The sequence below is a fragment of the Rhyacophila brunnea genome, unplaced genomic scaffold (assembly GCF_057557595.1).
Source record: "Rhyacophila brunnea isolate RB1 unplaced genomic scaffold, BYU_Rbru_1.0 scaffold_15, whole genome shotgun sequence".
Classification (NCBI taxonomy): domain Eukaryota; kingdom Metazoa; phylum Arthropoda; class Insecta; order Trichoptera; family Rhyacophilidae; genus Rhyacophila; species Rhyacophila brunnea.
Genome location: NW_028232806.1, coordinates 17887189 through 17906075, shown reverse-complemented (window position 1 = coordinate 17906075; position 18887 = coordinate 17887189). Strand labels below are relative to the sequence as shown.

General features: G+C 33.3%; 1 protein-coding gene across 3 annotated transcripts; it reads right to left on the bottom strand.

Moving 5' to 3' along the window:
- Positions 1 to 4952: 4952 nt before the first annotated feature.
- Positions 4953 to 17742, bottom strand: LOC147074980 (cyclic GMP-AMP synthase-like receptor). Of its 3 annotated transcripts, none has more exons than XM_085942701.1 (5): positions 17603 to 17742; positions 13340 to 13560; positions 10925 to 11545; positions 7666 to 8102; positions 4953 to 5128 (listed from the first exon to the last, which is right to left on the bottom strand). In XM_085942701.1, exons 2-5 carry the CDS (start codon positions 13517 to 13519, stop codon positions 5089 to 5091), a joined length of 1278 nt encoding a protein of 425 aa, XP_085798827.1. In that variant the 5' UTR covers positions 13520 to 13560; positions 17603 to 17742; the 3' UTR covers positions 4953 to 5088. The 3 variants fall into 3 exon arrangements, with proteins under 3 accessions (XP_085798827.1, XP_085798830.1, XP_085798828.1); XM_085942704.1 differs by lacking the exon at positions 4953 to 5128 and adding an exon at positions 8755 to 9112 and having other exon boundaries at positions 7975 to 8102; XM_085942702.1 differs by lacking the exons at positions 4953 to 5128; positions 7666 to 8102 and adding an exon at positions 8651 to 9112.
- Between the last annotated feature and the right edge of the window lie 1145 nt (positions 17743 to 18887).

Here is an 18887-nt window from a genome sequence, read left to right as displayed (position 1 = left end):
CCAACAGGCTGTCAATGTTTATGAACACGTAGGTATATCAAAATTTTAAAGAATTCTTTTGCATGTAGCCAGTTAATATATTTTTCTTCGATACGTTACGGCACGGCTGTTGCAGTCGTCACCCAGTTAATATAGCAAAACGCAGAAATAAGAAAATGTTGGATAAATAAATTAGGATATAAATAGTAAGGGTGTTTAAATTTTCCCCGCTAGATCCAGTTAGGTAGGGTTCCCTTAGATTTTATAAGATGCTTCAAGGGTTCCACCAAATAAAAAAGGTTGGGAATTATTAAATAAGTACATAAGGCATACTGTTATTGTTGTAATATATGAATACAAAAAATATTTGACAATGTTAAACCTATCATATCTTATAATTATTAAAAAGAAATGTTTTACAAAACGCAAACGTGTACCTAATGTATGTATGCATTAATTATTGATATATTTATTTCTTGCCTATAAGTATAATATTTTATAATTTATTAGGATTGAATTCTATATAATTATAGAGTACATTTAAATTTATATTTATAATATAAATAAAATTATTATTGTGGTCTGTATTATTATATTTTTTTTAAAACAATAGACAAAGAATATTTATTGATTTAACGTGTAGTCTAATTGTAGTCTCATATTATTTTCTAATGCGAGGCATCCATTTCCAAAAACTGATACAATGTCCGCATCATAACAAAAATTACATAGATATTCTATGAAAACCCGGCAAAACAATACGATAAAAATGTTTTAAAACTTAATGACTTGCAGAAACAAATAAATTAAATTAAAACAAACAAACAAATGCCATTTGGGATTGTCTATAAATAATGATGTCACATATTTTCCGTATGTTACGACCCCTCCTTTCAGCTCTCCATCGTCACTAGATCACGAAATCTTCCCCCAATTTGTTAATATAGGTTAAAAAAACTCAGTATAATGGTTCCCCGGAATATTTTATTCTTCGTAAAAAGTGTTATTATTGTATTATGTTGTTGAATTTTTGATGTCAGATTTTCTACAACCCTCCCCAATTCCCATCGTCACATATAATCACATTATCCCCCTTAGGCCCTGGGGTTCAGTGGTGTATAGTGCTAAATAAAATAGTGCCGGTTCACAGTTTTTAACCATCCTAATTCCCCTCTCCTTTCCATCCCCCACATTTAATATTTCGACGAATAGATACTGAAAATTTCATTACAAAACCAATGGCAAAAATACAAAAAAAATCGAAGCAACGAGATGCTAAAGATCAGATAATCACTGGAATTGAACTGCATTTTCCCTTTGCTTCCCTCGCATTTTTACGCCCAATTCTCAGGGCAGCTCCTACCACAGAATACCAACCTTACAATGAGCTACCCTGAGAATAATTGATGTTTTTAGACTTATTCACGCCATACACGGAAATAATATTGACTTAATTTTCTTTATGCACACGACTCAAAAGTATTGTGTCTAATGTAATATTGATGAAAACTCTCTGGAAAAGTGCCGCCCTTGCGCACTCTGGCCCCACTACCCTACAGGTGGTGTCATAATTATATTGACAATCCCTTATGTCCACTTTTATTTTACTTATATTTTTTGCAATTAAAGGTTTATCGGCTAACAAAATTGGACATATTTGCATCATTTTATGGTATAAACACTATAAACGATGGAAAAAAACATTTAAAAATCATTTACACACAAAAATGTCATTTACCGCTTCAAATATTGGAATATGGATGTTTCGGTTTTTGGAAATTTACACATGATGTTTCGTTGAACACAAGTAGTTAGTAATAAGGCAAAATGTTTTATGTATTTTAGGATTGAATTTATTGAACATACTTTTTAACCCATGATTGTTTATATAAATTATTGATTTGCTTAGAATTGTCATCTTCATAATAATATCATTCTGCCAGAATTATTTTAAAATGTCAAATGCATTTTTTTATAAATATTTTGCATTTATTATAATTTAATTCTTTTTGTTACCAATTATAACTTTTATTGTGATTGTCAGAATTTTATTTGCTTCGACTAATGACAAAGGTCAAAGCAATTTATTTATGATCTGATTATTACACATGGCAACCATTTTTTTTACATTGTAGGTTACAGTGGTAAATAAATGATTTTTCATATTCCCAACAGGCGAATGTTATTAAACCTAACTGCGATATAGTTTTTAATGGTCGACGTAGGGTGTATTAACAGTTGAATTACCTGTATATAATAAAAATGCTTCCTGAAAATTGACTAATACACAATAATAAATACCTATAATGTAGTGAAAATCAAAACACTCCTGTATTATTATCAATACTAAATACATATTGCAAAGTTCAATTTTTAGAACTCATCCATTTTGATGAAATATACATTTGTCAGTGACGAAGGGTGGAGGTAGGTTGTGGAGATCCGACATAAGTGCACACTAAAGTTTGTCAGTAATACTTATTTGTTTTCATTGAACTAAGAATACAATTTGCAGATGGCATTGATTCATTTTAAAATTCAATTAAACCCTGCCTAAAGCAAACCGTAATAGATATTAGATATAAAATATCTAAAATTAGGCCAATATATTATTATGGTTTGGTTTGGGGAGGGTTTAATTGAATTTTAAAAACCATCGACAATTTGTATTCTTAGTTCAATGAAATAGTATAAAAGTATAGCTGACGAAGCGTAGTATGCTCCATTTATGTCGAATCTCCACAGCCTATTTCTACCCTTCGCCACTGCTATTTTTGTAAAGATATGCACAATTTATTGTACGAGGTTGTCTAAAAAAACTTCAAACTAAGAAGACAGAACCTACATACTTTATTTGAAAGTAAAACTGAAAAATCGGTTACAATTGCGAGAATAGAGCCGACAGGACACAGAGAGCACATCAATTTTTCCAGCGGCGCAACAACTCAAAATACAATATACACACTAAATGTGGTGGGGCAGAATGGGCGCAGGTCACTCAGTTTACTTTCCTAGAAATGTGGTCAAGAGGTGATGATCCTTATGCCACCACTAGCGTACCGTTTTTGCTATCAGTCCTATTGAGATGTCATTATCAGTTTTTAAATATAAATGTAATAAAAAATATGCCATCGATCTATTTCCTGAGATTACAGAAGGGTAACATTTCACCACTCCACTACTATTTAGAACGGTGTAAGCTGAGGAATTCCTCGTAAACCATTTGCAAATTCTACATCTCTTCATGGCATCTCCTGTGGGCTTTCTTTCTAAGGTATGCACATACCATTTCTTCACACTCACAAGATGTAGGCAGAAGCTTATTTTTATAAGTATGGATTCTATCGCTGACAGTGTTTGCATCGCATCACTCGGCCACCCTCCTGCTGACAATGTGGTGTATTTATAAACTAATAATTAAATCATCTGTAAGTAATTTCACATTGCAAATTAATCCACATACACTATGACATTCATTTGCCTGCGAGGCACGGAAATAACGTCTTTAAAATAAAGTAAAAATAAATAAAGTCGGAAACCTAGAAAAGGTTTTTTCATACAGTGAATAATCTTTATTTAGATTAACTATCACCTAAAATTGCAAATAACAGTATCTCGGCATAATAGCACTTTCTTTCGGTGAGGTCAGTGACAATCTTGTAATGGTTATCAATTTAACCCTGATCTTGAATTAGTCATGGTAAATGTGATAATGTTACGGTTCTTATTCTCGACTGCACTTGCATCAAACCAACCTGTAACCTTGTACCTCCTTTCCCTTGCTCGACCACCGCTCTATGTTTCGTTTTGTGTCGAAACTATCAAACCTCACAGTAATGTGATATATTTATATATAGGTAGAGGCTTGGCAGGTTTATAAATGAAATAGTTATGTTTGAAGGACATTTTTGAAATACTTTCATTGGAGACCGCGACTGGGGAGGGTGTTTATTTATTCTGTTTTATTTTAATATAAAGACTGATATATGTATTTTATTCAATAAATTTTTATTTTATAAAATAATCACACGTACAAAAGAGATAATATTACAATAGTTCAAATAAAAACATGCAAAATAAATGTTGTTTTATTAAATCCTATAATAATAACACTTTATTTATTCTCAACGTAACTGGCTTAATAATTAAGTAAAATTACAAACGATTCAATAAAATTTATTTCACTTCTAACAAAGACTCTGAATTGGACATTGAGGTACCCCTTACGCATTGTGGCTGGTTGCCATGAGCAATGGGCATGGGCATGGGCAATAAATGCTCATTTCTGCCTCATAGTCACAGTCACTGGACACCAGTTGACAGTGTGTCAAAAAAAGAATTATTATCTACCATCTACCTGTTAAAACTTACAGGATTTTTTTATATGCAACTGTAACTTTAAAAACAGTTGAATTAATGCTGATTGGGCACATATCGTCGGTGTTTTGTAAAAAGGGCGAATCAACCATTTTGGCGAAATCGAGATTTTAATGAAAATACAATATGTACCCCACTAGCTTTGTTGTGTAAAAACGGCGAATTTTTATCTCCACAGGAAAGTACTTAAAAACGATAATCGACTAAAATTAAATTAATTAAAATTACGAAATAAAAAGCAAATGTGACATATTAGGCCTTATTAAGATATTATATAATAATACCTATTATAATGACAGTATTCTTTCTAAGCTTTATTATAAACTTGTTAGATATTTATAATCATCTACAGGTAAAAAAACAAATAAATGTGAAAAGTTAAAAATCCTCCTGTAAAGTAGCATTTTGGTTAATTCGCCCTTTTTACAAAACACCGACGATATATAAGATATCGTTAAAAAATAGCATTTAACAAAGCGGACATTATATTACCCCAGATATTTATGAGGAATAGTTGTTAGACATTCCAACAGAAACATGTATTTTCGCCATCCGTCTCAGACGGGCATTCTGCCAACTGGGTTGCCGTATTTGCACATTCACAATGTTCAACTATCACAAGTTAAAAATTAATTTGAAAAATATTTTTATTTTTTTTAAATACCTTTAATCTAAACGGTCGATAAGGAGTGTGTCCTAAAATATCCATATTCGGATTGTCACTCCTTAGGTTTACAGCTTAGACCTATGGGTCGGGATAAACTTCATCCACCTAAACAATTGATACACAGTAATCAGGCGATTAGCATAATGTAACATTGGTGCAAATGAGCATTCTTTGTTTATTTATGACTAATCGCAGTTATTTCGAATCGAACAATGTTATTATTCCCATACAAACATGTATCTTCACATTTCTTAAGCACCAATTTTTAAGTCTTTTTTTCTACAACCGCATCTGCTCTTGAGAGAGCATAAAGGTATCACAATGTGGATAATCCAAAAGACATTATTATACAAACATTCACTTGATCCCTACTCGTTCATTAAACATGTGTTAATCGAAACATCTGAATAAAACATATCTAACCAGCTGGGACTTGAACACAGGACCCAGGACCATTAAGATAGTAAAGTTGTAATTCAGATCTACCGAGTTGCCGCTAATGGTCGACATTTTCTACTGTATAATATAATTCCGTTTCGAAGACAATTGATATTACAAAATTTGGAACACCTCAAAAACATACATTCTGAAATAATATCAATTTCATAAAATCCTAAGACCGATTTCACCTGTCAAACAAGCATTAACGGATAGTGAGTAGTGGTCATACCGCTATCAGATTGTACGTTACAAAAAATTTGTTACAATTCAAAATATCACATCCTTTAGAAAATTTATTTTTAAGTTGACTACCAAATATATTGTTCATTTTTCTGTCTTGTTTGTATATTGATGTAAACACCCCCGCAATATCGGGTTATATTAGTGAACTTATTAGAAGAGTTATGGGTAATAACAAGCCACCATTAGACCGGGTGACTTTTACGATCAATCAGGACAAGAAAACAATAGCGCGCCAGTGTTCTCAGATGCCCAACTGAAGAGACTAGTCTATACCAATAATCTCTCAAATTCTTATAAATCAATGACATTATTAAATGGACGACGCATTCAATACAGTAGCTAGCAAGTAAACTCGCGCATTCGCATGTTTACGAAGACGTCACGCAATTCCATTACGCGATATCACGCATCGGGAATTTATAGCAATATGACCTTTATTGTGATGGCGTCAGAGCAGTGTTTCTAATGTCAATGTTCATTTGAGCGAACCCGTTCGAGCCGAAACTTTCGGCAGACCCAACAAAAAGCATCTGGAATTTATAGCAATATCACCTTTATTGTAATGGTGTTAGAACAGATTATGCCATTCGGCAGACCCGACAATAAAGTGAGTGTCATTTTCTTTTCCAGATGATTCGTCCATATATTAATGTCATTGTTATAAATAAATAATAATGTTTTTTACGAAATAACAGCTATTATATTATATATATAAATATGGCAAAATGGAACTATGATACGAGAATGACAATACATTCATATTATTATTTGGCCATAGTTTAATAGAATCAATATTTTGACAATTATTTTGAAAAAAAAATAGATACAGATATGTTTATAATAATGTATTTCAAATATTATAGAATATGTAAATTTCTGATTACATTCAAATCAATATAGTATTATAAAGTCATCCAAAGTATGTTTACAATCATTCAATGAAACATCGCCAATATCTATGATTATAATTAGTGAAGTATAATATAAATTTATATAATTTTTTGTAATATAAAAAGATTCTTTATTAGTTTCTTCTATAAAAATAGTTAAAAATAATACACATATCGAATTTGTCATCAGTCTTCCTTAAAATTATTTCAGTGTATAGCACTGATACATTTTATCTCCTCTATTTACTTTCTACAATTAAATTCCATATAAGCATTTCTAAAATTACTTGTGTTATGTCTCATAATAATGACAAATATCTTCCTACTCTATAATGGTTAATCAACAATTAATATCTCACACCCAAATTGAGACAGGTAACTTTTGAATTTCTTCTATAGATCAAGAGACCGTTGAGTTAGTTGGTTTTTAACCTATTTTTCACCGTGTCAACTTTTTACAAAGAACGGTTGTCAGCTATTCGTATAAAATTTCTAACTCGTTAATACCATAGAGAATATAATAATTAGAGGGGCAAATTAATATAAAACTGTATTGACAATCTCCGCCACTTTTCAAAATCAATTTCATTTTCTTCAATTCTAAAAACACTACATACCACGCACTCTATGTATTACGTTTTCTTTGGTAGGACCACAATTTATACTTAATCATGCCTGCTAGTTACATTATTAAAATAGATCACTCTTCATAAAATGCCATTATTATATTATATAAAAAAAAGTTTTACTTACAGTTCGATATGGTTATATGTATTAGTGCGATAAGAGATAAATGAAATATGATAATGAAATCGTAATCTTATAATAAAATATAATATGCGTATATAGCAATAATTTATCAAAAAACTTTTAATAATCCAAATGTTTGTTACACTGTTAAGTAGATATTTGTTTCATATAATTACTACAAAACCGATTCTTGAAAATAATAAATACCTACTGTCTTTCAAGAGCTAAAATTTAATGTAAACTATTTGTAAAGGCATCGTAAACCGAAGTATTATTGTACTGGCTAACAGCATATCGGAAAATCATGAGATTACACACCAGCTTTGATTCTCTTTTTTTTGAATCGCCAGGTCGACATCGGCAACAAGTTGGTCCACAAATTCAAAGTCGCTGATCCCATCAGACTGCAGGGTCCCTCGCTCACTCGGAGGCATCAGAAGTTCCAAAATTTTCCGTTCATCTTTGTAGTGTTTCCCGATAAACTTGATCGATCCTTGCAGACTATTTTTACAGTGGCTGAGTTGATTCGGAGTCAAGGCCGACAGTATGTTGTAACTGTGGTCCCAAAAGAACGGAATTGTTCCGTTACAAATTTTCTCATACAGGTCTGTCAACATGAACATGAAGATATAGCTCACACTTTTCTGCCAAAATTGTCTATCATCCTTCTTCTTTTCGACCATCAACATAAAAACGGTCTTTATGAAGTAGCTTTTTAAGAAAGTGCATTCACGATTTTCCCTCAACTGTTTGATCTGTAAGAAGAAATAATTTATTTATACGAGAGCCGGATTATTTTTCAACATCCTTTCCTTGTAAAGATACACATGAATGTGAGCATCCCTTTCAGCGATTGCCAAATCGAAGAAGTGAACTTCCTATTCATAAAACTTTAATTAGACCGGCGATCACTCACGGTCGTGAGAAGTGTCACCTGACCTAAATCTAAAAAAACAAATGAGCAATACTCGAGAGCGACATACTCGAAAAATCTTTGGACTTACAGCGGGGAACATATACAGAATCGGTTAAGAGAACCAAACAATTATAAGATATAACAAATCGCAAAGACTGCCATGCGTAGTACATATCATGGACACAGGATCTTCGCAAGCACTTCAGGAGTCACCGAAGATAATGACCAAATTGAATGTTGCAGAAACGAAGTAGTGGCTGATATATGAAGATATGTGAAATAGAACCGGATGCACCGTAAAGACTGAAGCAAAAAACATGGGAACTCAAAGACAGTGTGTTAGAAACCAGAGTCAGTGAAGGAGCCAAAATCCTACCCTAGGTAATACTTCTGAAGAGAAGAAGATTTTCAAGCGATAATCTTCAAAATAAGCAGTTTCAAAAAGCTTTTATTATTAATTAATGGTTATATTAATTGCAGTAATATCATACTGTCATATAAGATAGTTATAAGATTTCACTGTGGCATCAAATAAGCCATTATTTTCTGCTCGTCTTTGTAGTTTTTCTTGATGTGTTCGACCATCCCTTGCAGACTACTTTTGCAATGGTTGAGTTGAGTCGGAGTCAGGGCCGAGAGTACATTGTAACTGTGGTCCCAAAAGAACGGAATGCACCCGGCAGAGATTTTCTCACACAAGTCAATCAACATGTACATGAAGATATAGCTCAGATTCTTCTCCCAAAATTGACAGTCATTTTTCTTCTTTTCTACCACCAACATAAAAGCGGTCTTTATGAAATAGCTTTTCAAGAATGGCAATTGACGATTCTCCCGCAACTGTTTAATCTGCAAAGAAATGAAAGCCTGTCGTCATCTACCATTATTCTCACCTCATTTTAAATTGCGAATGCAATTTTTTAAAAACAAATTTTCTTGATTACTTTGCATAATGTTCTACAGTTGGGCGGTTATATTTTAATTTATTAAATGATATAGCCCTTTTACACATACCTAGATTTACTGCCAGCAGTATGTATTGTTGTGACAATAAAAATAAAAGATAGTAGGCTTGATTTAAATTTGTTATTTTTCTGCAATGAACAGATTTACTTCAAGCGGTTGATTCTACATATCGTCGCTATAGGATTGGTTTGTCGAATATCCGTTTTTTTCGAAATCGACCTTTAAAATGCAGAATGGACCAGAACCATCCTTTTCTTTGAATTCCATTGTAATGAATACAGCATTCATATGCTGTAAAAACAACAATTTAAATACCTCCAGGATAATGAAATTTGTTTCTTGTCTCCTGAACATTTGACATTTGGTCTATTCGACAAACCAATCCTACAGCGATGATATGTAATAGGTTGATTGAGACCACTTTGATTATTCCGAAAATACATATCAATTCAATGGTCTTTTTTAATATTTCATAATTAATATATTCATTCTACCCATTCTACTTTTATAATTAATATATGGACAGTCCCACGATGGCCGCGCGATTTAAGCGTCGGCCTATAGCGCTGTGGATCCCAGGTTTGAATCCTGGATCTGGCAAATACACATATTGTTTTTCAATTTGTGTTTGAGTCCCGGGGTATGAATCCAATAGGTTGAGCAAGTGGCTGACATCCATTTCTCGTAAAAACAAAATCTGAATACAAACCTCCACTCTGTGGAAGCCCATATGATCTTATTAGGATCGGACATGGTCGAAAAAAAAAAATTATTCTAATTATATTAAAAATACCACTATATTTTGTTAATATCAATAAATGCAAATGAACCACCAGTACCTTGTTAAATGTTTTAACTAATGATAAATGTAAGTTTCGCAGATAAAGCATTCCTCATTCGAGTGTTTATTTTCTCAATATTGGTACAATGTAAATCAATAAATTCAGAACTGTCATCAATCATTATTTGTGACAAAAACACACATAAATAACCAACGCCTCCCATTTGTACTTGAAAAATGAGATTGGCGACACAATCAGCATTTTTTGAATAAACAGTAATAATTGTTGTGACAATAAACCCGTGGCTGTTTACAAGGGGTTATGTCAAGAAAAATTAAATACGGCATCTCTTCCATAGATAAAGATCTTCGAAATAAGTTTGACATTTTGTTTATTGAATATATTGTAAAAAAAAAGGCTCACTAGCAGTGTTGCCAACTGTCATTCATAAAAGTATGCCAGCTAGGATAAAAAAAGAATATCTATAGTAGAAAAATTGCTAGGTTTTCTCAAAATAAAAAAGTAGCATTTCAAAAAAATTTATGGCAAATTAATCCACATTGTTTTCATGAGAACAGACAATGAATGAAATAATAAATAAAACATAGTATAACTAAAAATTAATGCAGGTACTAAATCACTTAAATATAACAATGATTTTATTGGATATTAAAGGCGCTAGTGCTAGTACGTTGATTTAAAAAAAAATCTGATACTAATATTCCATCTTTATATTGAGACATTCAAAGCTACTTGCAGTATCAAAAAACACTAAATTTAAAGTCATACACCAGATGCGAATCTCACAAGCTAGATGACTATTCCAACATGCTAGATCTGGCAAGAAAAATGCAAAAGTTAGCAATAGCCCACGAGATAATCTCGCTTTATAAAAACATTTTGAAGAACTCACCAATCGCTGGGCAACCCTCAGTTGGTTCTTTCCTTTGAGCATATCGCACTCTTGTTGAGGGAAGGATATCCTCCACAGCTTTCCTGTCACGTCGGGACTTCCCGACACTTGCTTAGGCACCGCATACCATTCATCAGTTGAGAACTCTGTAGCGTATTTTTTATTAACGTTGCTCGGCCAAATCGGGTACTTAAATACCAGAACGGGGACAAAATCCACTGAAAATTTTATGCCTTTAAGACGGTGTTCGACCCACAAGCCGATACTCGGACCCGACGGTTTAATAGTGACTTTGTACTTTGACCAAATCTCGCTTGACGAACTATTCAAGCTATTGCTGGCCTTTGTGCAGACACTATGCATCCAAAGCCTAAGCTTATCCTGGAATATGTTGCCTTCATTGTCCATCCATTTGTCGATCGACTTAAAGTTGACCCACTGCGGTGATTTTTTCAATATTTCTAGCTGGCCGGGGATTTTAATCGTGACGAATCCCCCCGTGGGTCCGTTCTTCAAGACCACATGGCTGTAATCGAAAGGGAGTTTCATGCATATGTTCATGTCGAATTCGTCAGCCAGACGGATTCTAGTCCTCTCGTACGAGCTTCCCATCATTTGAATCTGAAAATGCCCAATATGTTTTCATTTTTCTTCATCGTAACATAAGTGTCTTTCGGTTCAAGTATGAAATTAAAACTGAACCAACACAAAGAATCATAGCGCACACCTTGTAAAAATATTGAATACCATACAAAAATAACCATTACTTTAGTTTTTTACCCTCACTTGCATTCCACATGCGGCCCAAACTTACATTTTTTGCGGTCCATAAATAGTTGACCATAAACTAACATAACAATATCAATAATACATTATGTAAGGATGAAAAATATATAAATAGATTGAGATATATAAATTGATGACATTTTAATATATAGAAATAGAAAAAATCTTTTTTGAAAAAAGTAAGCCACCCCAGCAGGGAATCGAACCCTGCATCTCCCGGGTTTACGCCCCATCCGCACATTACCTCTATGCTACGCAGTGACATACTAATTGCGACAAATTTTAACTATTGGCAACTTTTAATACCCACTCATCAGCGCTCTTCCAAATCAAGCTACTTTGGCAATCGATTTTTGTTTATTAAATCAAAGTAGATACCTATTACTTCAATTACTAACCGACGTCGTGGATTTCTCCAATATTTTTTATGATGTAACTTACTTGAACTTGATAATAATTTATAATTAACTATTTCTTTTATTCAACGAATAATTCACAAGATTTAAGAATGTACCTTTCTAATTATTGAACATAAATAATTTTGAAAAACACTTTCTGAGAGAATATATTATAACCAAAAGAAGAAATCTTTTTTGAAAAAAGTAAGCCACCCCGGCAGGGAATCGAACCCTGCATCTCCCAGGTAGCATAGAGGTAATGCACGGATGGGGCGTAAACCCGGAAGATGCAGGGTTCGATTCCCTGACGGGGTGGCTTACTTTTTTCAAAAAAGATTTTTTCTATTGGTTATAATATCTGTATACCAGAGGTAAACTACGGTAAATCCAAAATGACAACTTCACAGGAGAGACGAATTTGTGATTTTTGGAAATTTCAACTTGTGGCATTCATGAATGGAAAAAGATAAAATTTATCTATTTATCAAAACACGTTTTTGTTTGTTTACCGCTGTAGTTCGATTATAAGCTTCATCAAAAGAATTGTATATTTTCTTACTGTTGTTTACCACTAATAGTTATGGAGTTACAATGACATTTTTAACTTTTATAATAAGAGTAATATGAGTTACAGCTGTTTACCACGTATGCAGGATAAGTAATGAAGTAACAATATAACAATAACTCCATTTCACGATTTTTGGAGTTACAATAGTTTACCTCTGGTATACAGATATATTCTCTCAGAAAGTGTTTTTCAAAATTATGTATGTTCAATAATTGGAATGGTACATTCTTAAATCTTGTGAATTATTCGTTGAATAAGATAAATAGTTAATTACAAAATATTACTACTTTAGTACAATATTATTATAATATAAATAAATGGACAAGCAATTTGCTTTAGGCAGGGTTTAATAAAATCTTAAAACTAATTAATACAACCTGCAATTTGTACTCTTGGTTCAAAGAAAACAATTAAGTATGACTGACAGATTAGTGTGAACTATGTATATTGGATTTCCAAAGCCTACCTCCACCCTTTGCTACTGATGAAAAGAAAATCGAGAGCTTTTTTGCCCACGGATCGGTTTACATACACTGTGGATCAACTCGTCTACATAATAGAACATCGATTTAAACAATGATAGCATTCGTTTAGAAGATGGCAAAAAAGTCTATATCATTTAATCTGATCTGAGAATTTATAATAATAATAATTATCGCTTACCTTTTTATATGAATTAAATATCGGGTCTTCTTTTCTAAGAGCCGTGAGGAACTCTGTTCTGACTTCAGTGTATCCATCGATGTAATCTTTCTTGTCATCCCCGAGGGAGAGTTTTTTGCTTATTTTTTTAAGGACCGACTCCATCTCAATAAAGTCCTTCTCTTCAATTAGATTCGCCATTATGTCAGGTATAAATTTAACACGTTATTACAAATCACCTCCTAAACAATAGATAAAAAACATACTGAACGGCATTGTTTATATAGGTAGTCCTATCACAGAACTCCATCTAATATCATAGAGGAGATAAGATTGGTGAAATTCTTTACAAATGAATATTATTAAGGGGATTTATATTATGAGCGGGGAAGACTATTTGGTGCCTTATATAGATTATGCCCAGATGGTTTGATTAATACAAACAGATAATACTTAAATACAATATTATAATCAAAAACTGACTACTAACTGATAAGACTGATAAGCTATATTTCGTATTATTAAAAATTAATTATTCAAAAGCCAATGTACTTAATTACTTTAGTGTGGTGTATTAACTTTTTCAAATGGTTGAACCCATTTTAAAACGTGGTTCAAATACGCACTGTTCAGATTTTGGTGAGTGACTAGCTTTTATTTATCAGCTTGCAGCGGACATGAACGATCACAAGATTACTGACCGATAGCCGAACAAAACTCAAATGTCCCTACAGTTGATCACTGCTAAAACACCCGCCCACAAAGAGGTTCATACCCAAACCTGTATCTGGCTCAAATTTTCATATTTTTCCAATGTGTTTGATTCCGACTAAAAAGTATTGTCCGACAAGAAGATCTAGGCAATAACCGGAAGTCGCTGGAGTCGAAGTGTGATTAACTAAATAGGAGGGGCTTGTTAGTTCACAGTTTTAACAGGTTGACATCTCGTTGATAACCGGAAGTCGTTGCAGTCGAAGTGCGGTTAAAAACGGGAGGGGCTTATTAGTTCACAGTTCGAACAGGTTGACAAAAAGATCTTGTTCGACAGTACTGGGTTGAGCAAATGGTCAACAATTATTCCCCGTAAAAGGGTCTGTTAAGAGCATACATAAGTGAAACGGCAAATAATTTTCAACAATAGGTGGGACGAAATTTCGCATTTGTCGCCAATCGCCAAGCGGCATTCGAGGTGGGAGCATATCGATATTTTTTTTGTCATAAGAATATATTTTTATATTGTGTAAAAATGACTAAAAAACGTTATGCCAGTACTCGAAAAAGAAAACATGCAATGAATATATTATTATTATTACTAATATAACAATAAACATAACACTAAATGGACGCATGTTAATTTTTATGATAAATTATGTTCTGTTTGGCATGCGTCATTAGCACAATCCGCGCGTCGCATAGTTACAATCTTTTTAGACCATGCCTCAGCTGAGGTATAGCCTTAATATAACCTCTACTTTATCGAGGCACATATGCTCGGCTTAGGAGTGAAAATGGTAGTTTACTTTTTACTTTACGGCTGAAAATTGTTGAAAAATCTAATCTAAAACAATCGTAAGTCAGAGGGTCGATGGATTGGATTATAGTGTCGACAAAGCCGCACTACGGTGGTTCGTATAATTAATATAAAATTGTTTTTATAGTAAATATAAACAAAATGAAAAATGTTAAAATAATCATCAAAATTTTCTCAGAATTTTTTATAAGGTAGGCAGGTACCTATAAATAAAAAAATATAACATTCTGAATTACAAAACTGTATATTGTAACGCAGTGACGCCCCTAGACAAAAGTGCCTTAAAATGCCGTCCCCTTTTATTTTTCCTACCTACATACCCATTTTATTATTTATTTTAGGGTACCCGTCTTAAACAGACAAATAACAAAAATTTTAAATTGACATAAACACCACCTAGGTACTGAAAATTGAGCATATCCACAAAACCTATTCTCAAGCAGTGGTGATTTTAGATAAGCGGAGGTCTGTGGCACCGACAGGTTTGGAGGCACCCTTGTGAAAAATTTGCCTGTGCGATAAACCCCCTTATAAGTATACCATATAAGCGTGAAGTTCGATAGTATTGACAAAAAATATGACGTAGTTAGAGCAACACCTGACACCCAACAACATTATAGGCCTGATGTGCAACCGCTCCGCCATCGAGGACGCCAAACTTGAACTAGGTATCCAATATCTGTGATATTACCAATTGATATAATTAAACAGTCGTAAATAATACATTATTTTATAAGTAGGTAAAAAACAGTGACGTTCTGCCGGGGTAGAAAACCCGTAAGAAAAATTTTTGACAGCGTATTTCGTATAAATTAGTTTTTTTCGCCTGCGGTGTTAAAAAACGTTGCCTACTTAAATCTTTAGTAGTAGTGTGTATCAGATCTCTAAAGACTTGCATTTGTCCGTCTAAGGTAGGTCGGTAGGTATAAACAAGCAAAAAAACCAGCACATAAACTTTTCTATTTCGAGCGCTGTTGTAAACACGTTTTTTCGAATATTTTGCCACCAGCTGAATCCCACCGGCTGAGGTGCTGAGTGCCCTTTACACCTCTGCCTGATTTTATCTTTATCTATGTGCCTGATGCAACCCACTAGGTGTCAGGTGCCAGGTGTCAGGGAACACTAACCATCAAGTACCTACTTTAGTACTGCAATCAGTAGATAAGAATATTGATGTCCCATTAGAAAAATGTAGCATTTCACAATAAACATTGCAGACTAATTACGTAGGTATTAACTTGTAAACGGAAACGGCTCTACTGTCATAGTTTAACTATCCTCCATTAAACCAATTGAAATAAATTCTTGTTTATCGTGAGTTGAAGACACAAAAGAGAATGTTAGACACCTTTCCAGTGAAGAATTTTTTGGCCACACATAGACCCGTAATATTCTAATAAGGATGGCTCTCATGCGTGAACAAATTACTAATAACCACCTTGTACGAAAAAGGAAGGGCATGGTTAATAAAAAACAAATATTCAAACAGGATTTAGGTAGGTAGTAGCATGGCCCCCACATAATGAAGCGGACCGCCAGGCTAGGATCTTTGACGGGCCCCCCTACCTATCGCTAAGGTTAAAGGCAGTATGGCGCCCTACTGTAGCGTTTTCCAAATGGTGTTCACGGTAAAATGATGGGTATTTAGTGTATTTTTAGTAAGTACTTAAATCCAATTGAATTATGGAGTTCTCGAGTATCGACACACAATTAAAAATCACATACTTTAAAATATTAACCATTATCAAACTAAAATTGCAGGCTACATTTTTTACTGTTAGAGCAATTTTGTGATGTGTGTTTATCTCAATTATCTGCTCGACTCGACACACTTGCCATGGTAATGCCAGGGTAATGGAATTAACCAGAATGTAACACCATCCAATAAAGCGTTTGGTAATTGTGCCGCAGAGGTGGCCATGAGCTTTTATGATTTTTTTTTACGAAAACAGTTTATTCCATGTAGACAATTATAATAAATAGCTTTTTCTGTCGGTGCATCGGCTTTTCGATCCAATAATCCTTAATTGAAAATTTGGAATTTTCATACATTTTGATGCACCATTATCACAAACCAAGATTATAATTCGTGGGCGTACAGACAGAAGTCACTAACTCCAGCTCTGAGATAATCAATATTTTATGTTTTTGATGTTAAAATGGTTGTAAAATCTTTATTTTTTGAGTTATTCATTAAGTACTTTTATTTTTTTATATGTTCAATAATCTTAAATCGTGACTTCTGCCAGTCGAGCAGCATTACTTTTTCTGTATAACGACATTAAAATCTCAATTTCGTCAAAACTGGTGTTAGTGACTTCTGCCTGTACGACAAAGATATGAGGTAATATTAGGTTGGGGTAGGTTAGGTTTGGTCTAAAAAGAAAGTTATAAAATCTCATGACGGCATCTGCGGCACATTTATCCTAGAATGTAACACCATCTAATAAAACGTTTTTTTTTATCATATTTTTTTGCATTGACGTTTCCACTCATTAGTCATTACACCGGCAATTTGTTATTGTTTTATAATTACGTCACCAATATTAAATAAAGTGCCAGATTCTAATCACTAATAAGTAATAAGATAAGAATAATACTAGGTATAATCTATAATAAGGGGAATAAACGTGGCAACTTCAAAATTCAGAAGACCCAACCCAATGCCTACATATAAGTACCTACCAACAACAAATTCTTCCAATAATTATTATAACCTGAAGAGTTATCAAAACAAATGTGAAAATACTTACGTGAATACAATAAGAAATCACTATTAGTAGATCGACACTCGAGCAACACTTTTTAATTTAATGATGTTTGCAACTTTGTAAATAAACAGCAGGGGAACAAGGGAAGACAGTGTCAAAAGTAAAAACATAAACTTGACAGTAAAGTTCAAGAGTAGCATTTTTCAGTGTTGCCATCTCTTTTATAAATGACGGAATTTAGTACAAACCACTAAACAGTGACAGTGTAAAAGTTATAGTACTTATTTTTTAAAGCAGATAGGTAACTAACATATTACCTATCTAACACTAACATATTATTTTGTCCGCCCAAAAAATCTATTGAAAAATTATTTTCAACACTATAGGTGTTTTGGTCCTGTATTTTTTAAAGTTTAATACGTAATGGTTTTATTTCTGGTTAATCTACCTATTAAAAATAATAACATTTTCATGCTACGTCTACCTACGACCTACGTCTATAAATTAATATGGCTTCCATGCAGAGAAAATTATTATTAGACGTATAGATACATAAAATGATGGCATATGCGACGGCAAATGCGAAATTATGTATGTATATTGCTCCACTTTCACAATTTTCTACGTAGATACCCAGTCATAGTCGATGTAGGTAGGTAATTATATTATGTTATGTGAATTTTATTCTCGTTATCGTTGTAAGTAAACTGTATCCCATCATCGCTTCCACTTTTAACCACTACGGGCGACCTGCCTTTGAAATTATTAAGTAGTAATTTAAAGCCAATAAGTCTAAATTGAAAATAGACATAGATAATGTCAATACCAATTCAATATCAAGTTACAAAGTTACAAGGGACAAAGCCCACCAAACGCGGCGGATCGGGGCACTCACTAGGTAGTAGGCCCGTGAAGCGTGAATACAACCGAAATGGCTCTCCTTCCACCCGCGCATTACCTTTCACCTATGTAATAAGGAGCGCGAGAAGCACAAAATAATTATTATTATCAGCACCTCTCATAACAAAGCAATAAAAATATTATTTTATTTATCGGCGGCTTGTAATTCATATTCACGGTAACATAATTCTACTAGCAATACATCGCAAACCCAGCAACTAAACAATGACTTTATTGTTATTAAAATAATTCCAAGGCGCCCGTGTATCGACAACGCGTCCAGTGAGTCTATTTTATACTTATCGACCGCTTAAGTGATTAAATGATAAAGTGATAAATATTACCAAACTTAGGGTAGGTTGGTATCAAAGTATTAGCACTTATTGTTACAATTACAATAAGTTGTTGTAATTGTTGCAATAAATGC

Excerpts from the sequence above, each read along its gene's own strand:
- LOC147074980 (XM_085942701.1), bottom strand. The coding sequence starts at position 13,519 with ATGGCGAATCTAATTGAAGAGAAGGACTTTATTGAGATGGAGTCGGTC. Across the intron at positions 11,546-13,339 it reads TATTTAATTCATATAAAAAG|ATTCAAATGATGGGAAGCTC; the intron begins GTAAGCGATAAT and ends GGGCATTTTCAG. Across the intron at positions 8,103-10,924 it reads TGAGGGTTGCCCAGCGATTG|ATCAAACAGTTGAGGGAAAA; the intron begins GTGAGTTCTTCA and ends TTCTTCTTACAG.